The 26,996-nt window shown below is 39.9% G+C and overlaps 1 protein-coding gene across 1 annotated transcript in view; it reads right to left on the bottom strand.

Moving 5' to 3' along the window:
* IL1RAPL2 (interleukin 1 receptor accessory protein like 2) overlaps window positions 1-26,996 on the bottom strand; it is a 1,393,053-nt gene that overhangs the window by 694,624 nt on the left and 671,433 nt on the right. The window contains exon 3 of the mRNA XM_074323975.2: window positions 2,915-3,188. Within this exon, the coding sequence (XP_074180076.2) occupies window positions 2,915-3,188 (274 nt within the window). The remainder of the gene's footprint in view (window positions 1-2,914; window positions 3,189-26,996) is intronic.

The raw sequence follows: 26,996 nt of genomic DNA, 5'->3' as shown, positions 1-26,996 counted from the left end.
TAAGGCAGACTGATACTGTGCACCCTTGATATGATGTGATGAGAATGGTATTTTACCTCTGTGGTCTTCCTCACAAAAAGCATCACCTAAGTCTAACCATGAAAAAAATATATAACAGATAAATCCCAATTGAGAAACGTTGTACAAAATATCTGAACTCAGTACTACTCAAACTGTCAAGGTCACCAGAAAAAAGGAAAGTCTAAGAAACTGCCACAGCAAAAAAGGAGCTTAAGGACATACGACAACTAAATATAATGTGATATCCAAGATGGGATCCTGGAACAGAAAAAGGACATTAAGGAAAATCTGAGGAAATGTGAATGAAGGGTAGACTTAAACATAATGTACCACTATTGGTTCATTAATTGCAACAAATGTACCATAGTCACGTAAGATGTTAATAACAGGCGAGACTGGGTGTAAAGCACACTGGAAATTTCTGTACTATCTTTGCAATATTTCTGTAAATCTAAAACTGTTCTAAAATTTTTAAAGTTTAAACTAAAGGTTTAAAAGCAAAAGGGGACTTTTATTAGAACACTTTTTTTAGCGAAAAAAAAACTGGAAACTAAGTATATGCACATCGGTAGGGAAATGGTTGGCTAAACTGGGGTATCAAAGAATATCAAGCAATACAGAATATTATATATGTAAAAGGATGAGTGAACTCTCTATCAATTGACTTCTACTATATACTTTTACTAAAAAAAAAAGGCAATGCAGAGAAATATATAGCGCTCCTTTTATTCTGGAAAACAATGAGGAGAGACTCCCCAGGTTTATGTGTTTGTATAATTACCGTATTCTGCTGTGTATAATGCACACTTTTTTGCCCAAATCTGTGGGGGGGAAATAAGGATGTGCATTATACATGGGTAGTGCTAATTCCGTATCAATATAAGTGTTTTTAATTATTTTATTTATACTTATGAGTTAGAAGTGTAACTCTAGAAATCAATAATGATATACTTATGCAAAATAACACCCTTGAATGTGTGTATGATAATCAGTTTTGATGAACTTGCAATGACAAAGAGTTCTTGGGCCTTTTATAATGGGTAAATATCGTAAATTTGTTACCAGTACATAAAATTTCTTGTGCATTGTATCTGTTCTTTTGGTTTTTAATTATTTGTTACATCGAATTTCTTGTACCATATGTTTAAAAATAAATGTTAAAATTCCTTTATAATACAAAACACAAGTACCTAAATATAAATAAATAAAAATTTGAATTAAAAAAATTAAAATGAAAGATTTTTTCCCTGAAAGTTTGGGCCAAAAATGTGGGTGCACATTATATATGGAGTGCATTATACACGGCAAAATATGGTAAAAGAGTAGGACGAATATATATACAAGGATACACATTAGATTTTTAACAATGCTCAGAATGGAGGAATGGGCTTAGAGGGGTCAAGGGAAGCAGGCAGAGGCAGCAAGGCTGGAGACATAAGAAAGCAGGGTAAGTAAACAATAATTAATTCAATAATTCATTATAAGTATGACGACTGCATATGGTAGACAGATGCTTTGCAAATAAAATTTTAAATTTGGGAAAACAAGAAACAAAGCAAATGGACTTAGGGAGGGAAAGAGATCTCTTTTAGATTGGCAAGATTTAATGAGGGTGGGAGATGTACAGTGGGTAAGCAGGGAAAGAACAGCAGCACCCTAAAGAATATAATGTCAGTCACTGAAGCTGAATTATGCCCACTTATCAATTTTCCAAGAGCTGCCAAAGTATGTGAAATATTGATTCTCGCTAAGGGTGTGATCAGAATGATTGCAAGTTCTGCCAGTATCCTGGGATTTTTTGCCCACCACAAACAGAGACTAAACTCACTATTTGCTTCCCCAATACATACACACACACACACACACGCACGCACGCACGCACGCACACACACACACACACACAAGTGATTCTTAGAGCATCAAGAAGGTTCTCTATTTATATACCACCTTGTTCTGTTGGCCTTTTGAACAATGAGGCCTCACCAGGGGCCTCCAAGTGCTTTTGATGAAGAGGTGACATAGCTTTAGCATCAGACAAAGTCTGCTGGAGACAAAAATAGGAAGGGTCTGCATTTCCAAGAAGGTAAAATCAAACAATAGTGTGCAGGTCCCTGGTGAGCAAGATCAGAGACTCCCAAAATGGCAAAATTGAAAAAGTGGTTCGAAGGTCCTCTCAGCTACATACTTCAAAACCTAATGCTGTCTGTCTGATCTTCCAGATCCTAGATTCTAGCATTGGGATGGAGGGGGTAGGAAGGACATATTGTGGAATTCCTAAGGACTAAACAGACTGTGTTTCACTGTAAACTTCTTGTAAGCAGAAATTTTATCTACGCTATCTTCCCTGTATAGTACCTAGGAACTCAGGATGACTGTGTGTTTACAGGAGTCCATGTTGAATATTTCAGTACATTGGACTCAAACTCACATTGCAATTCTACTATGAAGAATTTCACCAATAGTTCATTTGCTAAGAGATCTCCCAGCAGCATTCGAAGCTATTTCCTATCAATAAGCAAGAAGAGACCTTGGCCTAAATGAGACTTTAGGTTATTTTCATGGCCAGATATCAAGATCATTGAGCCAACTGGCTGTATGCAAAAACAACTGTTAATATAAGACCCTGGGGCAAGGGTGGAGTTGGGGAAAAATGAATCACAAAATTTTCCAAATTAAATGAGCACACAGAGTAAATGGGAGTCTCATTTTATGAAAATTTGATAAGAATTTGCAATGTAGTTCCAATAAATAATTACAGTTGAATTTACTGAATCCCCACATGCACTGCAACCTTTCAAAAACATCCCCACTGTATAAAGGGAGACCCATTGGCACACACTCCAGGCCCAATCAAAACTGAAGGTATTGAGCAGTATTTTCATGCAGCACTCACCTTAAAACACAAGTGTAAAATCCACTGTCTTGGGCCACAGCTGAGTGAAACCATATTGAATCTTCCTCTTTGCTCATCCTGACCTCTGAAAAGATTATGGGCTCTTCCAAATCACCTTTGTTTTTGTACCACATAAGCCTGAGTCCAGTGCTTTGGGCCATGCTATAGTTGGTGCGAATGTAACTGTAGAAAAGGGCACATTTCACTCGGACTGGTTCACCTGCCAAAGCCATGTATGTCTTGAGATCCACTGACCAATCAATGCAGCCATCCACTGAAAGAAAATCAGACGAGCCATGAGATGCGTGAGCATTGTGGATAATAATGGCAAGAACAACAATCACTGCCAAGGTCTACTGAGGACTTACTAGGAGCCGGGCACTCTGTCAAGTGCTTTCCATAGATTACCTCATTCAGTCTTTCCAGTGATCCTCGGAGATAGACCAGCACCTTCTTTGGACCTGTGCAAGCAGGATCCCTGCTCCAGCCCTGTGCCTTTGAGGCATTTCCAATCCTGTACAGTAACCTCCTGCTTGGGGTTGACTAACTCCTGCAAGGAGCTCCAGCACTCACGCCTGTGGGGTTTGCCGGGGGTCTCATGGCTAGGTGCCAATGCCAGTGAGAGTGAACTGCTAAAATGACACTGACATGTTGATTTTAGGTGACTCAATTTGTTTATATAGAGGAGAGCAAAACACATACTTTTACAGGACCCCTGTCCAGGTAGGAGCAGCCCTGAGATTGACACTTATTATTTTTATTTCACAGATGAGAAAACTGAGACTCAGAGAAGTTCAGTTACTTTGCCCAAGGTCACACAGCCAATAAGTGGTGAAAAAACAGTCTCTGATTCCAGAGACTGGGCTTTTAACCCCTACCCTATACTGCCTCTGTTTATCATTGTGACAGGAACCACTGTGTTATTCATTTGCCTTTGAGAAAGTAAATGCCTGGGTTGGAAGCAGAGGGCACCTAAAATGATTATTTGTCATTATCTACATGCCAGTTTTCCATGGTATGACCTATTAATAGCAGATATTTAATCACAGTTCGATTTCTTTTTATACCCTTAGGCCTCCCTTGCTGCTCAGCTTGTGTGTGCTCATGGGAATATATATTATATTAGTATAAGGTTTAATCAAATAATATTAGGTGGGTAAATCTACCATTAAAGAAATACAGATATAATAAATGTCCTCTTTTCCAGAAGAGTTGGAAATGAGACACTGTGGCTAACTGAAAATGCTAGTAAATACAATTAGCATAGATATTCTACCTCCAACAGCTTATTTTCAAAGAATGTCATCAAATTGTGCTACATCCCTTTATCTGCCTTGAGTACCGTTTATAAAACAATCCTCTTGTAAACTGTATAAAAACTACCATTTTAAAATTATGCGTTTCACTTATAATTTGTGAATTTATCTGCTTCCTTTTACAGATGTTGAGAACTGTAACCCAGTGTGTTTGTTTCTCTTTTAACCTTAGTTGACAGGAAGCTCAGAGCTGAGTGCAATGCTCAAGTGTAATAACTATCTTCCATCAGGAATTTGCTTTCTAAAAGGGGTTCTTTGCCTGGGGTTCAGGGACACCCAGAGGAGAGGGTGCCTGGATAGCCCTCAAGGTTGTTGGCAAAATGCTGTGCCTATGTGCATAGTTATATTTTTCTGCGGAGATGTTCCACAGCTCCTTTTTAGATTTTCAAAGGGGTCTGTGGCCCAAGAAAAATTTTAAACTCCATGGTTTCTGATTTTCCTTTCTGACTTCATTTTTCACTGTCTTACTGCATATGGGCTTTTATTATAAGTTCCCTCAAATACTCCTGTAGTAATTGTTCATAGAAATAAATTAATCGCCAAATGAATAACTTATCCTAAATCTATGCTGAAGGGCATTTGAACTTTCTTGGAGGACTCAGAGGGCACAAGATTGATCAGTCTTGATTTTGATGACCATTGTGCACTGTTGAAATCAAGAAGGTACAACTGGATTGGACTAAATATATACTGATCATTTGCTGTCTCTTGGGGGGCTTTTTTATTCACTCCCTGCTATTAGCTGTTTACCTGTCATTTGTCTCATAACTGTCAAGAAAAGAAAGAGGGAAATCTGCATTAGTTGAACTTTCTGGGTTGTGGTAAATTATTTGTGATACATCTCTAGATTGAATGCAATTTTAATATTTACTGTTTTATCATTTTAAATGAATTTTATATCATTCCTTTTTATGGATTATCTTGTTACTGTTCCCATGCATTAACACAGCTGAGAGGTAACAATATAAATAGGGTTTTTTAAAGGAAATATATATATATATATATATATATATATATATATATATATATTCTCTAGTTTTATTTTAAAAGTTCATTAAGAGAAAGAAAACATGGAAACAAATTAAAAAAAACAACTCTTTAATATTCCAGATTTTGTTTTCCCCTAACCCTAAGGTGAGAAGCAAGTGTTTCTGAATTAACAAACTTGTCTTGGCAAAGTAGCTTCAACATCTTTAATTACCTAATTGATATGAAAAATAAAACTTTTGGAATGTTTTTTCCATTTGCTAACTCCCTTAAGTTACCTCTTCTAAATGATCTTTTGCATAATTTTCACCTTTATCATCTTGACAGGCTGTTTGGCCCATTAGTGACAGGGCATAGTTGGCATTGAAGATAATCAAAATACCTGCTCCCAAGACACAACAATCACGCTCAAAGGCAGTTGAAGACATTTAACTGCCATTACAATTAGCTTTATCATACAGACCTTGAGAGTACACTGAGAATTCATTTCATTTTTAGTACTATCTGAGCAAAATGTCTTTGATTACATAGATTTATGGTTCCTTTTCTTCTGTTCCCTTGTTTTCGGTAGCAGAGAAGGAGTATTTAGTTTTAAGGTAGTCAGTAAGCAGAGAACAGATATGTAATAATATGTAAAAATTTCCAAACATTGTCCCCTTTATTCTTTTCCTTTAGTATTCACAATACAGGGTGACAATATAAGGTATCTCGAGACATGAGGGAATTTTCCCAAAAAGTAGACAAAGGGTATGATAGTGGGGGTCCATGAAGGCCCACCTGCCACCAAGTATTTTCCCACATTGATCTTTCTTTCATCAAGAGAGCACTGAACCACACTACTAGATTCCAACAAGTGGTATGATTTATTTTAAAAAAAAACAGATTTATAAACACTTAGTACAGTGCACGTATTAATATATACACTTTGATATATTTTAAAATGTGCTGAGTGGTATGATTTATTTTTATTCAGTTTCTATTCTTAGGAAAACAAACCAAGAGTGGGGAAAGGGGATGGAATAGTACATAGTGCATTTATTTTTAGATTTGGGACTAGTGAAGCAATTAAGAAGGACATGCTGAGGTAAGTAAGAGGCCTGGAAAGTCTGGTGGCAAGGCAGCATGAAGGGACTGAAACTCTGAGGTTAAGAAATAAGCACTGAAAGGTGTGAGGGGGTTACAGAAAGGCAGAAAGAGAAGAAAGCTCACATACAACTCAATTGGCCAAAGGCCATTCCAGCAATCAATGATGGTACCATCTGAAGTCACCGGTGCAAGTCATGCTTCTGTCACGAGAAGGAGTTTGCAATAACATGCCACACTTTCAGAGCCCCTTGCACGTTGACACTCCATACATATTTGGCAGATAGCTGACTGAACAGAACTGTGATATAGCTGGCAAGGGTGCAGGCTATGGACAGGTTGGGGACATAGTGGAACTCAGTTGCCCACAGTAGGAGATAACCAGCAAGACTGACCTTGTCAGAACAGGCCTCTAACGCAGAGAGCAATCCAGCCCTATTCTGTTCACAACTCCAGTGGCACCTGTTTAAGTCAGTTTCCAAAGGACTCCTTAGAAAAGTGGTTTCCGATCAGACTGGCTTCTCCCACAGGTGGCTTGATAACTGGGTTTCACTGACTAGCCGCAAGTGTAAATAGAGCCACTGCACGAAGGAAAACACTTTTACCCCCAAAACAGCAAAATTCGGCAGTTGGATTGAAGCTTGCTACCGAGCAAACCTATTGAAAGTATAAGTGAGTGCATGCCTGTCCTCTGCTTCACAATCACTCAGTATGGTTATAAATATCCCAGGCATTCTGTGAGAAAATACCTTCTTTTCTAAATTAATCACTCTCTGTTCACTCTTGAGTCTTATGAATAGCACTTCAAGTATTTAAAAGTACAATTGTGTTTCTTTGGATTCTCATCTCTACTTCTTCGATTTAGTTTTCTGTAAGGCTCACAGTTATTACACGTTTTAGCCTTGTTGCAGAAATGCTTTAATATTTGCATCATCAAAACACTTATAATGGAGCAAAGGAAGCCACTTCTTTAAAACACAGGTCTCTAGCTTCTTCATTCCAATTTGAAGAGCAAGTGTGGGCTTAAGGAATTGGACATGAAGATTTGCAGAAAGGAGTTGATGAAGCATATAAAGGGACATGCCAGTGTCCGTGCAATTTATTTTTCCAAGAGAAGACTCCTAGGGGTACAAACGAATACACTCCCCTGGAAAGTCCCCTGGGTGACCAGACCAAACCTATTTAGCCTCTTCATAAATAAGCCTCGGCTTCCTCCTCAATACAGCCTGGACAGTAAATCCTGCCACACCTACCTGCTGTGAAAGCAAAGCCCTAAAAGTTTATAAATCCCTAAAGGAGGATAAGATGTTACTATCAACAGCAATGGTTATAATATTATTTTATAAAACAGAATACTGCGTGCAGTGAAATTACAGACTCTAATGGCTCTGTATATTACAACTTTTATTGGGGGAACAGGATATATAGCTATGTAAAGAACTGCCAATTCTGTTTTTTTTTGTTTTGTTTTGAGGTGTTTTGTTTGTTTGTTTGTTTGTAATACCAATTCTGGATTCTTGCCCCAAATTTGAAATCCCTTTAAGTAAAATGGCTGATTAGCACATGAAGAAATATGAAGTTCCAGATATCTTGAGGACATTCATTATAACTTAAGTCCTTTGCCTGGGGATGTATATCTGATACTAGTTTATTATCTGTTTGTGATCAATAATTTCATGTGTTAAACCAGGCGTTGTAACTATGTCGACTATATCCCATTCATTTATAGGGCCAGCTCGCCTGTTTGCTAATCAAGAGGGAAAATGTTGGGGGGCAGTTCATCAAATGACCACTAGAGGGCAGGCTGTCCAAGTTTTTCAGTAGCACTTAAATTTTCCCTACCTAATATTTAGCACTAAGGATTTGCTCTCTGCCAACCAATGATTGCTGGGGAGGGATCACAACACACTGGAAATGCACCACTGTAGCTGACAGAGGGAGCATGCCGCTGAGATCTTGCTCAAACTGGATAACCAGGTTACATACACACCAGGTGGACGAGCCAGCACAGAAAGATGTGACAAAAGCCGTTACTGGCATTCATTGAGCCCTTAGTACAGATCAGCTAGGCACTGTGCTAGGTGCTTTGCGTGTATTTTTCTCATTTCATTATTATGTCAACTCTGGTAGGTGGAACTCTCGCTATTCCCATTTTACTGAAGAGAAAAAGAAAATCTCCTAGTTGAAGTGCTGTGCTTAAGGTCACCGAGGTTGTGGTCGCAGGGTTCGGACCCCAACCCAGGACAACTGGACTCCAGAACCTATGCTCTTAAACACTGTATGTTCTATATGCTGCCTCCTACACTCCCCATACCCGCTCAGGAGCCACTAAACACTACAATTTGCTTGGTGCTACCCAAATCGTCACACGTATTCCAGAGAGCACATGCCTGTCCAGCAGAGCAGACCTTTCCAGCTGAGTGATATTGTATCCCTAAATAATAAGCACTGTGGGAATAACAGCCATCAAATAATGGATGCCAGTCATTTATCTATGAACTACAAGCAGTATTTACAGAGTAAAGAATTAATTTGTGTACCTGATTTAACCTCTGAAGATCAGATTGAAACCTTGGGTAGATGTTATTTGACCTGTATTTATTTAATTAAATATCTAGGCACGATCACCCAGTCCCTACCATTGTAAACTAGCCTTTTGTGCTTGTCTAAACATTTGTACTTATTACATATTATACTAATTGAATATAATGTTATTCTCCTTGTTCTTAAGAGTTTAATGTGGGAGTTCAATGCTTTCTACTTCTCTCTCAGGTCTCCTCCAAACACCCACTTGAAGGCAAGTTCTTTTGACTTATACCCATCACAGTGGACGCTGCCTACCTCCAAGTGGGCAACCCCAAGCATGAGAAGTCAAATTCTTGAAGAAATGAGTGGGCTGCACCCCTGTTGCTGGACTCCTGCCTCCTTGCCACCAGTATGGAAAGATGGACAGAGCCGCCGCTTCTTCATTTGTTAAATAAAGTTCTGCTGGGGGGGATGGATTTTTTCTTTTTTTAATTAAATTTATTCGGGTGGCATTGGTTAGTAAAATGATATAGGTTTCAAGTGTACAGTTCTATAATGCATCACTATATATTGCATTGTTTTAAAATTCATCTGTGCATCACTCACTATCCGTCAATAGAGAATATCCCTCACTCCAGCTCTACAAATATAATGAATGATTATTGCTTCAGGTTTTAAAAAGAATATCTACATTTTTATGAATTGGATTATACGCTTTCCTTTCACACTTTTACCCCCTACTATTCATCAATGAGAAAGTTCTGCCTGAATGAAGACCTTCATCTCATTTCAACCTAGTAATTACGCTTAATAATGGGCTGGTAACCATCTTTATTTCCCTTTCATCACAGGATCTGGGCTATGCTTTGTCAAGATCATTCCTTCAACCTTTACCCAAAAAATGAGCCTCAGTCACTTTGTAGAGATGAAGCTACGTGAGGCATTACAACTAAATCTTCAACTCCTGATTAGCTGAGGCCTGATGAGCCTCTTTGGGAATTAGCCATTAGCCGGGAGCTCTTCTTAGATGCACTGATATTAATTCAAAGGCTGCAGCAGCAAATGTGCATGTGGGAGACAGGATATCAGCACTGTCCACCAAGCCCTGTAGCAGGCTTTCTGCTGCTCGCTCAAATCTAGCACACTTGGCAATGAGCTTATCTCCCATGCCAAGTCTCTGCCTCCCATGTGTGCACTCATCCAAAGCAAATCTTTGGGAGTCATCCCTGCATCTTGCCTATCCTTTCCCACTGCCCTCCCCCTGCTCCTCCCAAATAACATTGAAACTTCTCATCTCAGAAAAGTGATTCAAATTCCTCCCCTCCCCTCTATCTTCACAGATATGAAAATCCAGACCCCTCTCATATCTTGCTTGGACTGTTGCAATATCCTCTAAATGATCTTCCAACCTTTCCATTCCAATTTGCTCTTACCACTGCTAAGAAAGTGATCTTTCTGAAGTATATGGATGGCTATGTCCCTTTACTGCTCAAAACCTGCAGTGGCTCCCGATATGCAGATGCTTAAGCCTAGTTCCCCTGACTCACCCGAATAGGGACTGCCTGTCTTTTCTGCCTCCAGCCATAACTCTTCACGCAACCTACACTTCAGTCAAGACTCACCATTTCATTCATTTCTCTGCCTTGGCTATTCTGGTTCCTTCCACTAGAATACCCTTTGTTTCTGTGCTTGTCTGTTGAGAGCCTACTCATCCTCCAAGACCCGGCTTCAAATGCCACTTCTATCAAACTGTACTTCATTGCCCCAAGTGAATTATTTCCCCTCATGTGCTCTTGCCACATTAATGGATGTCTCCTAGTTAGATGGGTGTCTCCTTTACTTTGTATCCCTAGGACAAGCCCCAGTTCATTGCACATAATAGGCACTCATTAAATATTTATGGGATGAAATAATGTGTTTATTCCCCAAATTCACTGATAATCAAAAGTTGTTCACATTTGTTAAAGACATATTAAGATTGCTCTTCCTACTACTGCCAACCAGATAAGTGCTGTGGCCAAACTCCAATTGGAAGGTCAGGGGATAAGCCCCAATGTACAAAATGTGTTCACCATAACGAATGACTGCCACCTTTCCATTAGCTATCATCACTAGACACAGGATTAACGAAATGAATTCTGTCACATCCCTGTTTCAGAACTCACAATTCCCTGGTAAGTCAGTCAAAATCACGTAGTCTACCACTCAAGCCTTTCCCAACCCAGCCTTACTCTATCAAAATGGCTGCCACTCTCCAAGAGAAAAACCCTGCTCTTGACAGGCTGGCCTCCTCCCGTCCTGTCCGCCTCTAGCCCGCCTTGTCAGAGAGCCGTTATACTGTGGGCCTTTGCCCACTCAACTCTTTCCTGTCTCCACCTTCATACCATTTCTCCCAACTTCCACCTTCTCCCAACGAAATCCTACTCATGCACTGAGCTTAGTCTACCTAGGTGTCAAGTTAGAAGCGGCATCCTGGTTTTCTTACCATATTGATTGACCCATTAGTCATGGTCACAGACTGTGTGTGTGTGTGTGTGTGTGTGTGTGTGTGTGTGTGTGTGCGCGCGCGCGTGTGTGTGTGTGTGTGTGTGTGTGTGTGAGAGAGAGAGAGAGAGAGAGAGAGAGAGAGAGAGAGAGAGAGAGAGAGAGAGAGTCACCTAGGGTTCTGCTTTTATTAGAATCCAGGGTGGGTCCAGAGTTTAATCTTTCCTCAAGCAGCTCCCAGACTAGACACTTAGTAGTAGGTCTTCCTGAATATAGGTTTATATATTCTAATCCCAGGAGACTTCACACAATTAAGTGCTAGTGGAGTGAACTGCTTTGGTTAAGCAATTTTCACATTAGCTAGGGGTTAACCTTTGGATTGTTGAAAAGCTTTTGTAAAACGTTTGAAGACACTTTTCTGCCTTGGTAAGTAGAGAATTGTGATGAGAATGAAATCTTTCTGGATTAAGATTTGTCAGGTCCTTGGGGTCACCATGCTAGACCCCAACACAAAGGCAATATCAGAAGAGTGTGTGGCAGCATGAAAAGAGCATAGAACTAGCTGGAGATCAGAAACCCTGGATTCTCATTCCATTTTGCCTTCTTAATGATGTACATGAGTTTGGGAAAGTCAGTTTCCACTCCCAAAAGAAATGGAGGCATTAAATTAGACAGGTTCTAACCCAGCACCAATAAAACAGACCATTCAATGGTTGGCGAGGCCTTTGATCATGAAGACAGCTGTGTATGTGCTAAATTGGAAAATCTCCCCCAGCAATCTTTGTTTTGATGTTTTTCTTAATTTCAAAGTTACAGAGAACTGAAAAGAATATTATTACAAACTCCCATGATTTTAGCATCCAAATTTAATAATGTTAACTTCTTTTTTTTCCAATTTGCTTTCAGTGGCTTTGTTTTATTAAAGAAATAAAGCATTGCAGATATAGCTAATGTCCCCTTTAACCACCATACACAGTCCCATCTTTACCTCAAAGCCCTGCCTGGATGTAACCACTATTCCTTCCAACTTTTAGATTCTTGCATACGTAGGTAGATACCCTGAAGAAAAATTATTTCAGTGATGAAAGGTTTGTCTTACAACCAGGAGCTGAAGGTGTGAATAAAAGCCAGTTAAATGAGAGTTCTTGTGAGGTGGGTTCCAGTCAACTGAGTTCTGAGAGAGTGTACTTTGAGGTGTATTCACACCCACACACATGCATACCCTGCACCTCTCACACACACAGCCCTAGTGGGGGCCAACCTCAGAGTCTACAGGGATTTTCTGCCTGAAGTTAGTTATTTCCATGCCATGTGCTGCCACACATTTCATAACGAGACCTCTGGTAGCATTGGAGTTTTGCTCTGTTATAGGGAAAGCTCTGATTCACGGCAGAGATGCAATTGTTACCAAATAGCAAGGCTCTGAAAATTACAAGCATGGGGCAAGTCCCACATCTTCTACTCTACACTTGGCTGCCCCTATCTGAAGTTAAATTCTGGGTCAACCAGGATATACAGACTACAAAGTAAGTGCAGATTAGGGCTTAGTGCTCTTCTTTTGATGATGCATTTCCTTCTCCATCTGCAAGTTTAGTACACCATTCAGCTACCATAATCCCCTCCTCTTGCCAATAATGGAAGCCCGTCTAGGCTCTGTTAGGGGGCTGTGAAGATGAAATGCATCAGTTCACATCAAGTGCTTAGAACAGTGCCTGGCACACAAACATCGCTCAGTAACTCTCGTATTACTATTGTGACTACTACTACTACTACTACTACTACTACTACTACTACTATTTCTATTAATTATACCTATTTTGTTAATTCTTCTATTGTATTTCTCAAGCCTTTACATATGATACATGTTATTTTAACACTATTGTCTCTTACATCATCTTTATATTAAAGTTAGGTCATTAAATTGCTTTTTTTTACAAATTTGGGTTATAGGTAAGTCATATTAATATTACCTATAAATTTCATTTCAGCACAGTGAACAGCCATTATGAAATATTTTAACATGATATTTAACATGATATATTTTTCATATTAATTGTATATAATAGTATAGAGCAATATACACATAGTTTATATTACTCTATACTATACACATATTATACTATTACTATTATACTATACACATATTACTCTATATGTATATATTACTCTATACTATTATGTGTACTAGGTGTATGCTATAACTAATATAATATAAAAGATTGCATATCATATTTATATTTTATAAGTTATATATACATTTACTTTATTGCAGATGCATATACTTTATCAATTTGCATATATTTGTGTAATATGTTTATTACATTTATAGTCATATAACATATTTATAATACAATTGTTATAACTAAATATATTTATAATTATATTTACAAGTTAATTATAATAGATTGAATGATATAAAATTGCAGTTTTTATTAGTCAAACAGGTCAAATATTGACAATTTCATATGATTCATCCTAATATATGTATACATATATTGCATAAAATGTCATTAATTTAAATAAACACTCATTACATAAAATTATAACTCTCCTAAAAAGGGAGAGTAAAGCCAGGTAGGGTTGAGAACTGCTGTGTTAGTTAGCAAATATTTTTATTATTTGTCAATGCAAATTGGCCCCTGCCAGGGACCTTATATTGTTCACAAAACCAGCAGAGTTTCTTCTGGGCTCCAGACCTTGCAATGGCTGTGCCCTATGTCTAGTACACTTGTTCCCTCAGACATGGCGCACTGGGTATAGGAACCTTCTTCACTTATCTGTTCAAATAAGTTGTGAGTGAGGGGAATTTACTGGTCCCAGATCTGATGGGACAAAGGGACAGGTGGCGACAACTGCTGTGAACTCACATCATCTCCAGACCCAGCTCTCACACCCGGAGCACTTACCTTCTTCTGCCATCCCCCAAGCGCAGAGATCCCTATCCACTGGAAACATGCTCCTGGTCTGCAATGGTGAACCCCAGCCTCATCCAGGTCCGTGTGGAGGAGGGACAGTAATGGAAGAGGGAAGCAGTTTTTCCCCTCTGTGCCCCCGCCCCGCATGCCCCTGCCCAGTACGCCATTGACTGACACCCCACCCCCCACACACCCCTGTGGCTTGAGACTGCCAGAGCCATGGAGCACCTGGAGTGCAGGTCGGCCTTTGTGGCCTCAAAGAGGAAATGTCCATGTCACTGGAACGGTGGAGGGTCACTTCTCAGTGACTGCCAGAACGTAAGGCGTTCCGGGGAGAACCAGCAGAGGGGCACTGTGGGTGGAGGAGACACTAACTGGGCCTCGGAAACCCGTGCCTAGGCTCGGGGTGACTGGGAGGTGTGGCACAGGGAGGGTAGGTACCTGTAACACCTACGTGATGGACACAGGTGCTCAAGAGGGAGCCCTCCACTGTGGCGCTGTCTCAGCCTTCCCCAACAGGGAAATGGCCACGTTCAGAGCACTTCCGAGATATAGGCTGCAGCTGCGCAGTGCTAATGCCATAATCAGTTGCACTCCCCAGGATGCTGCCCTCACTTTCTGTCCTATCGGAAATGGGTGTGTTTACAGGATAGTCAATAATATTGCCGTGTGCACTTAGGTTAGCATGAGAGGATTCATGTATGTCACTGTGCCCAAGTATTCATTGTCCCCCCATAAAAGGTGAATAATTACAGTATATCTGTAATAGTATTATTTGTAGTTATAGTAATATTAAAATGTTATAATATTATTTAACCAGGCAGCACCACCAGGAAGGCTTGTGCTATGCTTGACTTTTGTTAATTAGGGATAATTGTGCATCCATTCTTATTATTTATGTTTACATTATTATTCATTATTTATAGTATTTATTTATTTTACCTTTATACTATCCATTGTTATAATTAAGGTCATCATTAAATGATTATATCATGATTTATTCACTATAATGAATACCACAATTGTATTATTAACTAGTGTTATGTATACCATAATCATATTATTTATTACAAGTATTATAGTAAGTGCAACACAGTTTTAATAATTTTCTACTAAACATAATGAATAGTAAATTAATTCTGTACTGCTACGAAACCCTTTGTTAACCTTTGCATCCTGGGAGAATCAGGATAACTGAGGTAAAGCATTAATGCAGTTACTTGCATTATTCTGATTATATATATATATATATATATATATATATATATATATATATAGTAGCTACCACTCCTGGTAATGTTGGTGTGGTAATTTCCCCTCTGAGAAATGGTATAATTATATCACATGGTTAATGATATTATTATTATTGTTATTATTACTACTATTATTACTATGACTAACGTTATTTTACCATTTATCCTAATGATGGATACCAATATAAGACTAATGATGTTATCTGTTCCCACCTGTGAAATGGAGATGATTTTGGAAACTGATAATTTACATTATATTGATATTATAATCATAATTCATACCACTCCTGAGAATCTTGGCATGCGTCTATAAAATGGACATAATTATGAGTCATCACTAATATTATTTGCATTTATGTTGGTACTATATTTGCAATTAATGCTACTACTAGGAATGAGTTTCTTGTACACTAGGGAGAAATTCACACCTCACAGGGTTTTTGTCAGTTTTAAATGAGTTAGAACCTGCTACATAGTAGTAATGGTAGTAATATTAATAATAGGAGATTTTCTTAACTACTCACCTTGCATCAGGCACTGCTTTCTGTGCTTCACATGCATTGACTCAATAATCACAACAACCTTATGAGTAAAATGGGTATTACAAATATCCCCAGTTTATACTTGAGTAAACTGTGACTCAGAGAGCAAACATTTTGCCTTAGTTTCCACAGTTTTAGCCCACATTCCATTCTTAACCACTACTACTCTCTTGGGTATTAATGGGAATAATTATCATATGTAACTGATATTTTTATCCAAGTTATTATCTTATTATAACAGAAGAGAGAGGGTTCCTTCTTGTTCATTATAAAATGGTGACAGTCACACTCAGTGGCTTGAGTTCGCGGTTCTGATGTTAGGGAACCAGGCTGGGTGCGGTGACCAGTACAGAGGTGTGGGGATCTCTCCCTCCTGATGTTGTCAGGAGACTAATTTGAAGTAGCTTAGGCCAAAAGCCCCGAGCAGCCTCTTGGTGCATAATAAATGCTTATCAAAGATTCATTAATCCTTCATTATGGTGCTTAGCTTCCTAGAAGCCCAGGTACAAAGAGCAAGCAAACTTTACAAAGGAAAAATGCAAAGAAAGATAGTGCTTAGTTACTGAGTGTTTTTTCTCTCTGTCTGTGGCACCACCCTCTTCACCTGTATCCACCTGCCCTGCCCTCCGTGCTCAAAGGAAGACACATCATGGCAACAGCCTGTTGTTCAGGGCAGTTTATTGCAGCTGGTATTTGACATCACATAGTGGTGCAAGTCTTCCAGCTGCATGTGTCCAGTATATACATGGATAAGGTCCAACTCAATCAATACGGCCTGGAAGAATATAGAAGGAATGGAGTGAGTCTCCATTCCCCGAAAGGAGGAAGGGATGAATGATGATGAAGTGTGTGTGAATGAGGCATTGAGGGAAGGAACATAGAAGATTTGTTAATGGAATTCAGATTCGTCTGCCCCTCCTAGGAAGGAACTGGAGGTGAAGTCCCTTCTAGGAGTGGTGAGAGGTTGAAGGTAAGACTTAAAAACAGGTTGGCTCTGGGTGGTGAACACACAATGGGATTTATAGATGATGTAATACAGAATTGTACACCTGAAATCTATGTAATTTTACTAACAATTGTCACCCCAATAAAGGCAAAAAAAACAGGTTGGGTTGGACGTCTGTTTAAGAACCAGTTACAAGCCCAGGTACCACCCTAACACCAGTGCCACATGCTAATACAAGACGATGAAAGATTTCTACAGGGTAAAACAGAGCGGGTAGGGTTTAGCTGGGCATGCCTACCTACTCCAGGCCACAATTTCCTGTTAATGATTATTTATCTACCACTGAGCCTGGGCATTTTGCAGAGCCTTTGAGAGTAACACAGCCCAGACTGCCAGAGTTAGGGTCTTTGGGACAAGGAGTCCCAGACTCAGTGTCCCTTCCCTCCACCAGACTACAGAGGTTAGACCAACCCCTTCTTTTCCTGCAATGCCCCTGGAAAACTAGAGTTAGATGCCAGAGACCCAATTTTCCTGTAGGCCTCTGCTTTGCTTTGGGCTCTGTCCCAAACCACTCTTGAGCAAGCTTGTAGTTGTTACCTACCATATTTCTAGGTCCTTCAGTGTGACCCAGACGCAGGTGAGCCTGGACACCAGATATGTCCCTGCCATACAGGTCTCACCATGCAGTTCCGGAGGGGCGAGCACTGTCACCACTTAGGTGGCTGGGCAGGGAGGAGGGTTCTGCACACTCATTTTAGGTGACATAGGAATGGCAGAATTTTAAGTCCCAGAGCCCTAAGGGCCCTCCTGACCCACTTCTCTCTCCTACCATCCTCTCCTACAGTCATTATAGCTCAGTCAGGGCCCATCAACATCAGGAGATCATAAATTTTTATGACGTCACCATTGCCAGGGTATGCCTGTCATCTTCCCGTCACACACACACCCATCTCCCCAACTAACACATGAGCTCCTGAACCCTGCTTTGGCTTAGGGTGTGGGGCGGGTATTTGGAGCCTGATGTTCCTAGTGAAAGACTAAGTGCCTGCCCCCCAACACCACAGACACTCTTGTAGTTGACAAAAATCCTACAACGACCCTCCAAGATGTCCCATCCTCATCCCCAGAACCTATGAATATGATGAAATATTACCTCCATGATAATGGTAAGTTATATGGCACAGTTGACCATGAAATTGGGAGATTATTCAGGTGGACCTGACCTAATTATATGGTTGCTACAAAGCAGAAAGTTTTCTCCAGCTGCAGAAGAAAGGGAAGTCAGAGAAAGTTGAAGCGTGAGAAGCATATAATGCAGGATTGCTGGCTTTGAAGATGCGAAGCAGCCTCAAGGCACAGAGAATGTCTCCAGGCTCCGGCCTACACCCTGAATGAGCATGGATGGCAATTCTTCCCAGAGCTTCCATCCAACAGTCCAGCCTGGCTGACACTTGACTTGGGCCTTGTGAGACCCTAAGAAGAAAACTCAGGTGAGCCCACCTGGACTTCTGACCTACCAGTGAGCTAATAACTGGGTGTTGTTTTAAGCTGCTAAATTGGTTATAATTTATAATGGCAGCAATAGAAAACTAATGTAACTTCTTTTTTAACTTTATATATTGAGTTTATTTTTTATTAGTTTCAGGTGTACAAAGCAATGTAATAGACGTTTACACCCCTCACAAAGATAACCTCCCACAATCTACTGCCCCTCTGACACTCTGACATCATATATAGCTGTTACAATACCATTCCCATTCCCTCCCTATGCTGTATTTTACATCCTGTGACCACTATATATATATATATATATATATATATATATATATATATATATATATATATATATATATTTTAATGATAGTTGACATTCAATCTTATTCTATTTCAGCTTCAGCTTCAGGTGTACAGCGCAATAGTCAGACATCTACACTGTCCCTGAAGTGATCCACCCAATAAGTCCAGTGCCCATCTAACACACTAGACAGTGTTTACAACATATTGGTTATATTCCCCATCCTGTCTTTCATATCCCCATGACTATATTGTGACTACCAATGTGTACTTTCTAATCCTCCCCCATCTCCACCCTCCTCCCATCTTGCAACCATCAGTTGTTTTTCCTATATCTCAGGCGTAGGGATTAAGAAGTTACATTACTCACTTCTATGTGGAATCTGAAGAACAGGATAACGTAGCTTCTTAATCCCCACACCTGTCTTTTCCGCTTCGTAGATTACAGGGCCCTGAGGGGGCTCATGCATTGATTCCTCTCCTTGTCCATCCAGGAGGATGACTGGTTTTGTCCATACGGTAGTATCCCCAGCCTCTTGTCCTTGCTGTCTTTTCCCTGCTCAAACTCTTTGCCCTCGGGCCTTCCACACGTGTTTTTCCCACTGAGTTTCCCCAACTGTCCTCCCAGGGCTGCCAAGAGCAGCTGATTATTTCCTCGTCCCAGGACATCCTGCCTTCTGGTGCTGATGGTTGGCAGCCCACAGGGTGTCCTTGTCCAGGGCACACTGTGCTGACTCTCTTGGCGTGGTCTCTGTCCCCCTCCAAGGTCTTCGAGAGTTGGGAATATGCAGTTGTCAAAAATGCAATATGTTGTACTTCTGCTCCAGCTTAGCTGAGAGAGGTCTCCTACAAAGGATATGACAGTTCTGCGGATGTGCCCTCCCCAGGTGTTCCTGTAGACTCAGGGGCTGCTCCCTGTCACGTCCAGCTGTCCCTATGCTTCGCTTTACTTCCCTGTTGCTTTGCTCTTTTTAGGATAGAGGAGGACAGGAGGTGGGAGGGGAAGTGCTAGCCCCATCCTCCCGCAGGCACTGCCCTGCCTCCCTTGCCAGTGACGCCCGGTGCCTGTGGGTGGATGCACATCAACCAGCCCATCAGCTGAATAAAGCCGCATGCTTCCGCTGCCTATCCAAGAGGCCTGAGAAATGTGACAAGATCCTCATAGATCCCAGCTGTCAGCTTGACACCTGGCTACAGACTCTCTGTGACTTGTTCCCTTTCCAAAGATGGTCATCTTCCCTAAGATCCTCAGTCTTTCCAAGACCATCAACTCCTGCCTGTCCTGATATGCTGGTGAGATTCTGTTTATGATCCAGTTACGTAATCACAGGTGTATACACAATAGACAATTTTTTAAGTTATAGATTTAAAATGTGCACAGTTTTCTGTATATATTATTGCTACATGTGAGATTTTATTTTACCCTACTTATAAGCTAATACATAACTTGTTACTATTTAATGGATGCTGGTAGAAGAATACGACTCCTGGGTTGGAAACGGGTGAATGATATTATTACGTGTGGGACAGTAAGCAACATGAACATCAGCACATTTGCGTAGGTTCCCCTTTTCCCTCAAGTCCCACAGAAGCGACACAGAGCAGTCCAGGTGGCTGCTGTGCATTAGAATAAGAAACAACGACTTTGGGGAACCCACCCATGGATAGCAAGCAGTAAGCAAGTTCGCTCTTTGTCCTAAGAGAGGCATTACCTCATCCCTCAAAGTTGCATGCTGCAAACACAACCGTGATAAATGGCCCAGGTAAAAAGTGCAGGACCTTACCCTCTAAGCATACTCAGCAATATGTGTAGGAGCACGAGTCTCTCCCAACAGTTATACTTCAATAAAATTAACCCCCCAAAATACCCTGCCTAACACCCCCCACTATTGACAAATCTTCCTCCTCTCAAATTCTCATTCACTTCTTCCTTCTCTCTTTCATTCACTACCCACACTCCTGGTGCTATTCCATTTCCATTGCTCTCTCTATCCTCACCATATCCAGGGCTTGAACTCAAAGCCAGAGAAGAGGTTGGATTCAGAGAGATCTGGAATTTGACTCTGGCACATTGTGACCCTTCTGGAAAGATTTCCTAAGGCATGAAACACCTGTGGTGGTGGTGGCCAAGGAAGGGTATTCCATGTTTCCTCAGCACTAGCCTCACCCTTTGGGGTCTGTATGCTCCAAGCAGACATAGAAGGTAGGCGGGCCGTGTGAGCTGGAGTGGAGACTAGAGCGACTGTGTGCAACTACCTGCCCAGGCCATAATCACTCACACACGCAGAGTTTTTGACAATTTTAGTTAGTCCTGAGCTTAGCAGGCTTGTAGTCTAAACAAGAACTAATAGGGATATCACAATGAGTGCCCCCCGATATGCTCCCCAACATATGATGGAGGCTAGGCCACCTTTCTCCACAGACCCCCAAAATATCTGGCAGTGGAAAAAGACTACCCTTCAAAATGCAAACCTAGCCAGACACATCATCAAAATGGCAGCTTGACGTGAGCCTCTGTAAAGGTCCCATGGAATTTACAACTAATGGAACAACAATAACTCCACAAAGGAGTTATTGCACAGCAGACAGGCAGGACAAAGAGGCCCACTACTGAATTCACGTACAGATGGGTGAATCGCGCGAGCCGGGGAGGAGGGAAGGGAGAAGTGCGGAGACGGAGCCGCGCTGGCACAAGACGCAGACCTAGCTCAGTGCTCCGAGCTCGCTGCATTCCAGAACTACCGCAGCTGCGGGAGAGGGAATAATTTGGACTGCTAGAACTCGGACAATCAAATAACAACATGAGCACATTATGAAAGAGATTGAAATTTTAAAAAAGAACAAAATAGAATTTCTGGAGATTAAGAACTCAATAGAAGAAATTAAGAATGAAATAACCAGCTGAGGTAGTAGAGTTGACCAGATGCAGGGAAGAATCAGTGACATCGAAGATAGAAACCACGAAATTATACAGATGGAAGAACAAAGAGACTCGAGACTTAAAAGAAATGAAAGAACTCTACAAGAACTTTCTGACTCCATCAGAAGGAGCAATACAAGAATAATGGGCATAACGGAAGGAGAAGAAAGAGAGAAGGGAACAGCGAATATATTCAAACAAATTCTCAATGAGAACTTCCAAACTTGTGGACAGAACTGGATCCTCGAATCCAAGAAGCAAATAGAACACCTAATGATCTCAATCCCAACAGGCTTTCTCCAAGGCTCATTGTATTGACGCTATCTAAAATCAACGACAAAGAAAGAATCCTCAAGGCAGCCAGGGAAAAGAAGATGGTAACCTACAAAGGAAACTACATTAGATTATGATCAGATTTTTCAGCAGAAAATCTAAGCCAGGAGGGAGTGGAACCAAATATTCAAACTATTGAAAGAGAGAAATTATGAGCCAAGAATAATATATCCAGCAAAGATATCCTTTAGATATGAAGGCGGAATAAAGACCTTTCCAGACGTACGGAAGCTGAGGAAATTTTCAAATACACGACCTGCACTACAAGAAATACTAATGGAGGCTATTCGACCACCATCAAAAGGAACAATTTGTGGCAATCAAAACATAAAAAGGGGGAGAGTAAAGGCCTGAACCAGAATATGCGAATGGAGAAAGTAAGAGTGCTGAAGAACATGGAATACTCTAAATATCAAACTTTCTTTTACGTAAACTTAAGGGTAACCACTCAAAAAAAATCCAGAACTGAAATATACACTGTAATAAAAGAAGAAACAGAGGGAAAAATTATAGAATAGCACCACACAGAAATAATAGACAACAACAAAAAGGCAAAGAAAAAATAGAGACCCAGACTTACCAGAAAACTAAAGAAAGAATGACAGGAAATCCTCACATATCAATAATCACCCTAAATGTAAATGGACTGAACTCACCAATAAAAAGGCACAGAGTAACAGATTGGATCAAAAAACTAAACCCAACCATGTGCTGTCTCCAACAGACACCTCTCAGCTACAAGGACAAGCATAGAATCAAAGTGAAAGGATGGAAATTGACACTCCAAGCAAATGGTACCCAGAGAAAATCAGGTGTAGCCATACTGATATCAGATGAAACAGACTTCAGGGAGAAAAAGATAACAAGAGACAAAGATGGACATTTCATAATGGTAAAGGGGACTATACAACAAGAAGACATAACATTCATCAATATTTATGCCCCCGATCAGGGAGCACCAAAATATACCAAGCAACTACTAACAGAACTAAAGGGAGAAATTGACCAAAACACAATTATACTAGGGGACTTAAATACATCAATGACAACTATGGATAGATCATTCAAACAGAAAATAAATAACGAAATAGCAGCCATAAATGACACATTAGATGAAATGGCCATAATTGACATATATAGAGCATTTCATCCTAAAATATCAGACTATACATTCTTTTCTAGTATACATGGAACATTCTCAAGGATAGACCATATATTGGTACGTAAAATCAGCCTCAGCAAATTTAAGAAGATTGAAATCATACCAAGTGTATTCTCTGATCACAAGGCTTTGAAACTGGATATCAACTGCAAAAAGAAAGCAGGAAAAAACACAAATACATGGAGATTAAACAACATACTTGTCAAGAACGACTGGGTCAAAGAAGAAATTAGAGGAGAGATCAAACATACATAGAAATAAATGACAATGAAAATACATCCTACCAAAAGTTTTATGATGCAGCGAAAGCAGTTTTAAGAGCAAATTTATGTCATTACAGGCATATCTCAAGAAACAAGAAAAATCCCAAATAAATAACCTCAGGTTATACCTTAAAGAACTAGAAAAAGAAGAACTTTTGAAACCCAAGGTCAGCAGAAAAGGAAATAACAAAAATCAGAGCAGAACTACATGAAATAGAGAACAAAAAGGCAATAGAAAAAAATTAATGTGACAAAGAGCTGGTTCTTTGAAAAGATTAACAAAATTGACAAACCCTTGGCTAGACTCTCTAAGATAAAAAGAGAGAAGACACTAATTAACAAAATCAGAAATGAAAAACGGAAAGGTATCACGGACACCACAGAAATACAAAGGATCATCCAAGAATACTATGAAGGACTATATACCACCAAATCCAATAACCTAGAAGAAATGGACAAGTTCTTAGAAACATGTAGCCTGCCAAGGCTAAACCATGAAGAACTGAAAAATCTAAACAGACCGATCACCAGTAACGAAATTGAATCCAAAAGCTTTCCAAAAGGAAAAGTCCAGGACTAGAGCTTCACTAGTGAAGTCTACCAAACCTTCAAAGAGGATCTAATACCAATCCTGCTCAAACTCTTCCAACTAACTGAACAAGAGACAGTACTCCCTAACTCATTTTATGAAGCCAACATTACCCTGATACCAAAACCTGGTAAGGACAACACAAAAAAAAGAAAACTAGAGACCAATATCTCTGATGAATACAGATGCAGAAATCCTAAAAACAAATTCTAGCAAATCGATTGCAACAATGCATTAAAAAGCTTATTCATCACGACCAAGTGGGGTTCATCCCTGGGGCACAAGGATGGTTCAACATCCACAAATCCATCAATGTGATACATCACATAAACAATAAAAAGGACAAATATCATATGATTATATCAATTGATACAGAAAAAGCATGTGACAAGATACAACATCCATTTATTATTAAAACACTTAATAAATTAGGTATGGAAGGAAAATACCTCAACATAATAAAGGCCATATATGACAAGCCCTCAGCTAATCTCATAATTAATGGTGAAAAACTGAAGCCCTTTGCTCTATGTTCAGGAACACAACAGGGATGTCCCCTATCACTTCTGCTTTTCAACATAGTGTTGGAAGTCCTTGCCAGAGCAATCAGGCAAGATAAAGAATTAGAAGGCATCCAAATTGGGAATGAAGAAGGTAAATTATCACTCTTTGCAGATCACATGATGCTATATATAGAAAACCCTAAAGACTTCACCAAAAAGCTATTAGAAACAATCAACGAATACAGTAAAGTTGCTGGCTACAAAATCAACATACAAAAGTCCATTGTATCCCTATATACTAACAATGAAATCTCAGAAAAAGAAATACGAAAAACAATTCCCTTTGCAATTGCAGCAAAAAGAATAAAATACCTAGGAATAAACTTAACCGAGGATGTGAAGGACCTATATGCTGAAAACTGTAAGACATTTTTGAAAGAAATTGAAGAAGACACAAAGAAATGGAAAGACATTCCATGCTCATGGATTGGAAGAATCAACATAGTTAAAATGGCCATATTACCCAAAGCAATATACAGATTTAATGCAATCCCCATCAAAATCCCAATGTCATTTTTTTAAGAAATACTACAAAAAAATCATCAGATTTGTTTGGAACCCCAAAAGACCCCGAATAGCCAAAGCAATCTTAAGAAAAAAGAACAATACTGGAGGTATCACACTCCCTGAGTTTAGCTTGTACTACAGGGCTACAATAATCAAAACAGCATGGTTTTGGCAGAACAACAGACACATAGACCAATGGAATAGAATTGAGAACCCAGAAATAAAACCACATAAATATGGACAGATAATTTTTGACAAAGAAGCTAAAAACATACAATGGAGGAAAGACAGCCTCTTCAATAAATGGTACTGGGGGAATTAGATAGCCAAGTGCAAAAGAATGAAACTGGACTGCTGTCACCATGTACCAAAATTAATTCAAAATGGATCCAAGACTTAAGCATAAGACCTGACACAATAAACTGCACAGAAGAAAACATAGGTACTAAACTTATGGACTTGGATTCAAAGAGCATTTTATAAATTTGACTGCAAATGCAATGGAAGTAAAAGCTAAAATAAACGAATGAGACTCTATGAAACTTAAAAGCTTCTGCACAGCAAAAGAAACCATCGACAAAATAAAGAGGCAATCAACTGAATGGGAGAAGACTTTTGCAAACAGTGCCTCTGGTAACAGGCTAATATCCAAAGTATACAAGGAACTCATGAAACTTAACAACAAAAAAACAAACAACCCAATTGAAAAATGGACAGAGGACCTGGAGAGACATTTCTCCAAAGAGGACATGCAAGTGACAAATAGCCATATGAAAAATGCTCAACATCACTAATCATCATAGAAATGCAAATAAAAACCACAATGAGATATCACCTCACCCCAGTCAGAATGGCTGTCATCAACAAGACAAATAGTAACAAGTGTTGGAGTGGCTGTGGTGGGAATTACGAATAGAATTGCCATATGACCCAGCAATCCCTCTCCTGGGTATCTACCCAAAAAAATCTGTAAACATTTATACATAAAGACACGTGTGCTCCAATGTTCATTGCAGCTTTGTTTATGGTGGCCAAGACACTGAAACAACCAAAATGTCCTTCGATAGATGAATGGATAAAGAAGTTGTGGTATATATACACAATGGAATACTATTCGGCTGTAAGAAAAGATGATATAGGAACATTTGTGGCAACATGGATGGATCTTGAGAGTATAATGCTAAGCCAAGTAAGTCAGACAGAAAAAGCAGAGAACCGTGTGATTTCACTGATATGTGGTATATAAACCAAAAACAAGAAAAGAACCAGACAAACAAATGAGAATCAAAAACTCATAGACACAGACAATAGTTTAGTGGTTACCAGAGGGTAAGAGAGGTGGGGGGTGGGAGATGAGGTAAGGGGGATCAAATATATGGTGATGGAAGGAGAACTGACTCTGGGTGGTGAACTCACAAGGGGATTTATAGATGATGTAATACAGAATTGTACACCTGAAATCTATGTAATTTGACTAACAATTGTCACCCCAATAAATTTTAAAAAAAGACAGAAGGAAAAATGCAAACCTAGCCTTATCCTCTATGCAGCAGGGGGGTAGGGAGGAAGGGGACAAAGGAAGGATGAGAAGCAATCCGGAATGTGGGGGACTGTTATCTCTGCGACCTGCCGTGAGCCCCACACTGTGTCTGACATACATAATCCTGTTCCCTCTATCTCTGCATAGAACCATCTTTAGTGACATGTGTGGCTTCTGCATCCACATACATAGACCGCATATTGCATGTCACACGTCGATGATTCCAGAGGACCTCCTCCCAGGAACCTCCTCCCCCCACAGGCCCCAGAGGTCTCTGTCACAAGCTCTGTAGGGACAGTCCGGCGATACCAGCTGGGAGTGTGTTCTGCCTCCGGAGATATACCACAACTCCCTTGGTC

This window comes from Rhinolophus sinicus, chromosome 18 (genome assembly GCF_057876585.1).
Source record: "Rhinolophus sinicus isolate RSI-liver-muscle chromosome 18, RSI-T2T, whole genome shotgun sequence".
Taxonomy (NCBI): Eukaryota; Metazoa; Chordata; class Mammalia; order Chiroptera; family Rhinolophidae; genus Rhinolophus; species Rhinolophus sinicus.
Note: the sequence above shows the minus strand (reverse complement) of the source record. Positions and strands in the feature narration are given on the sequence as shown.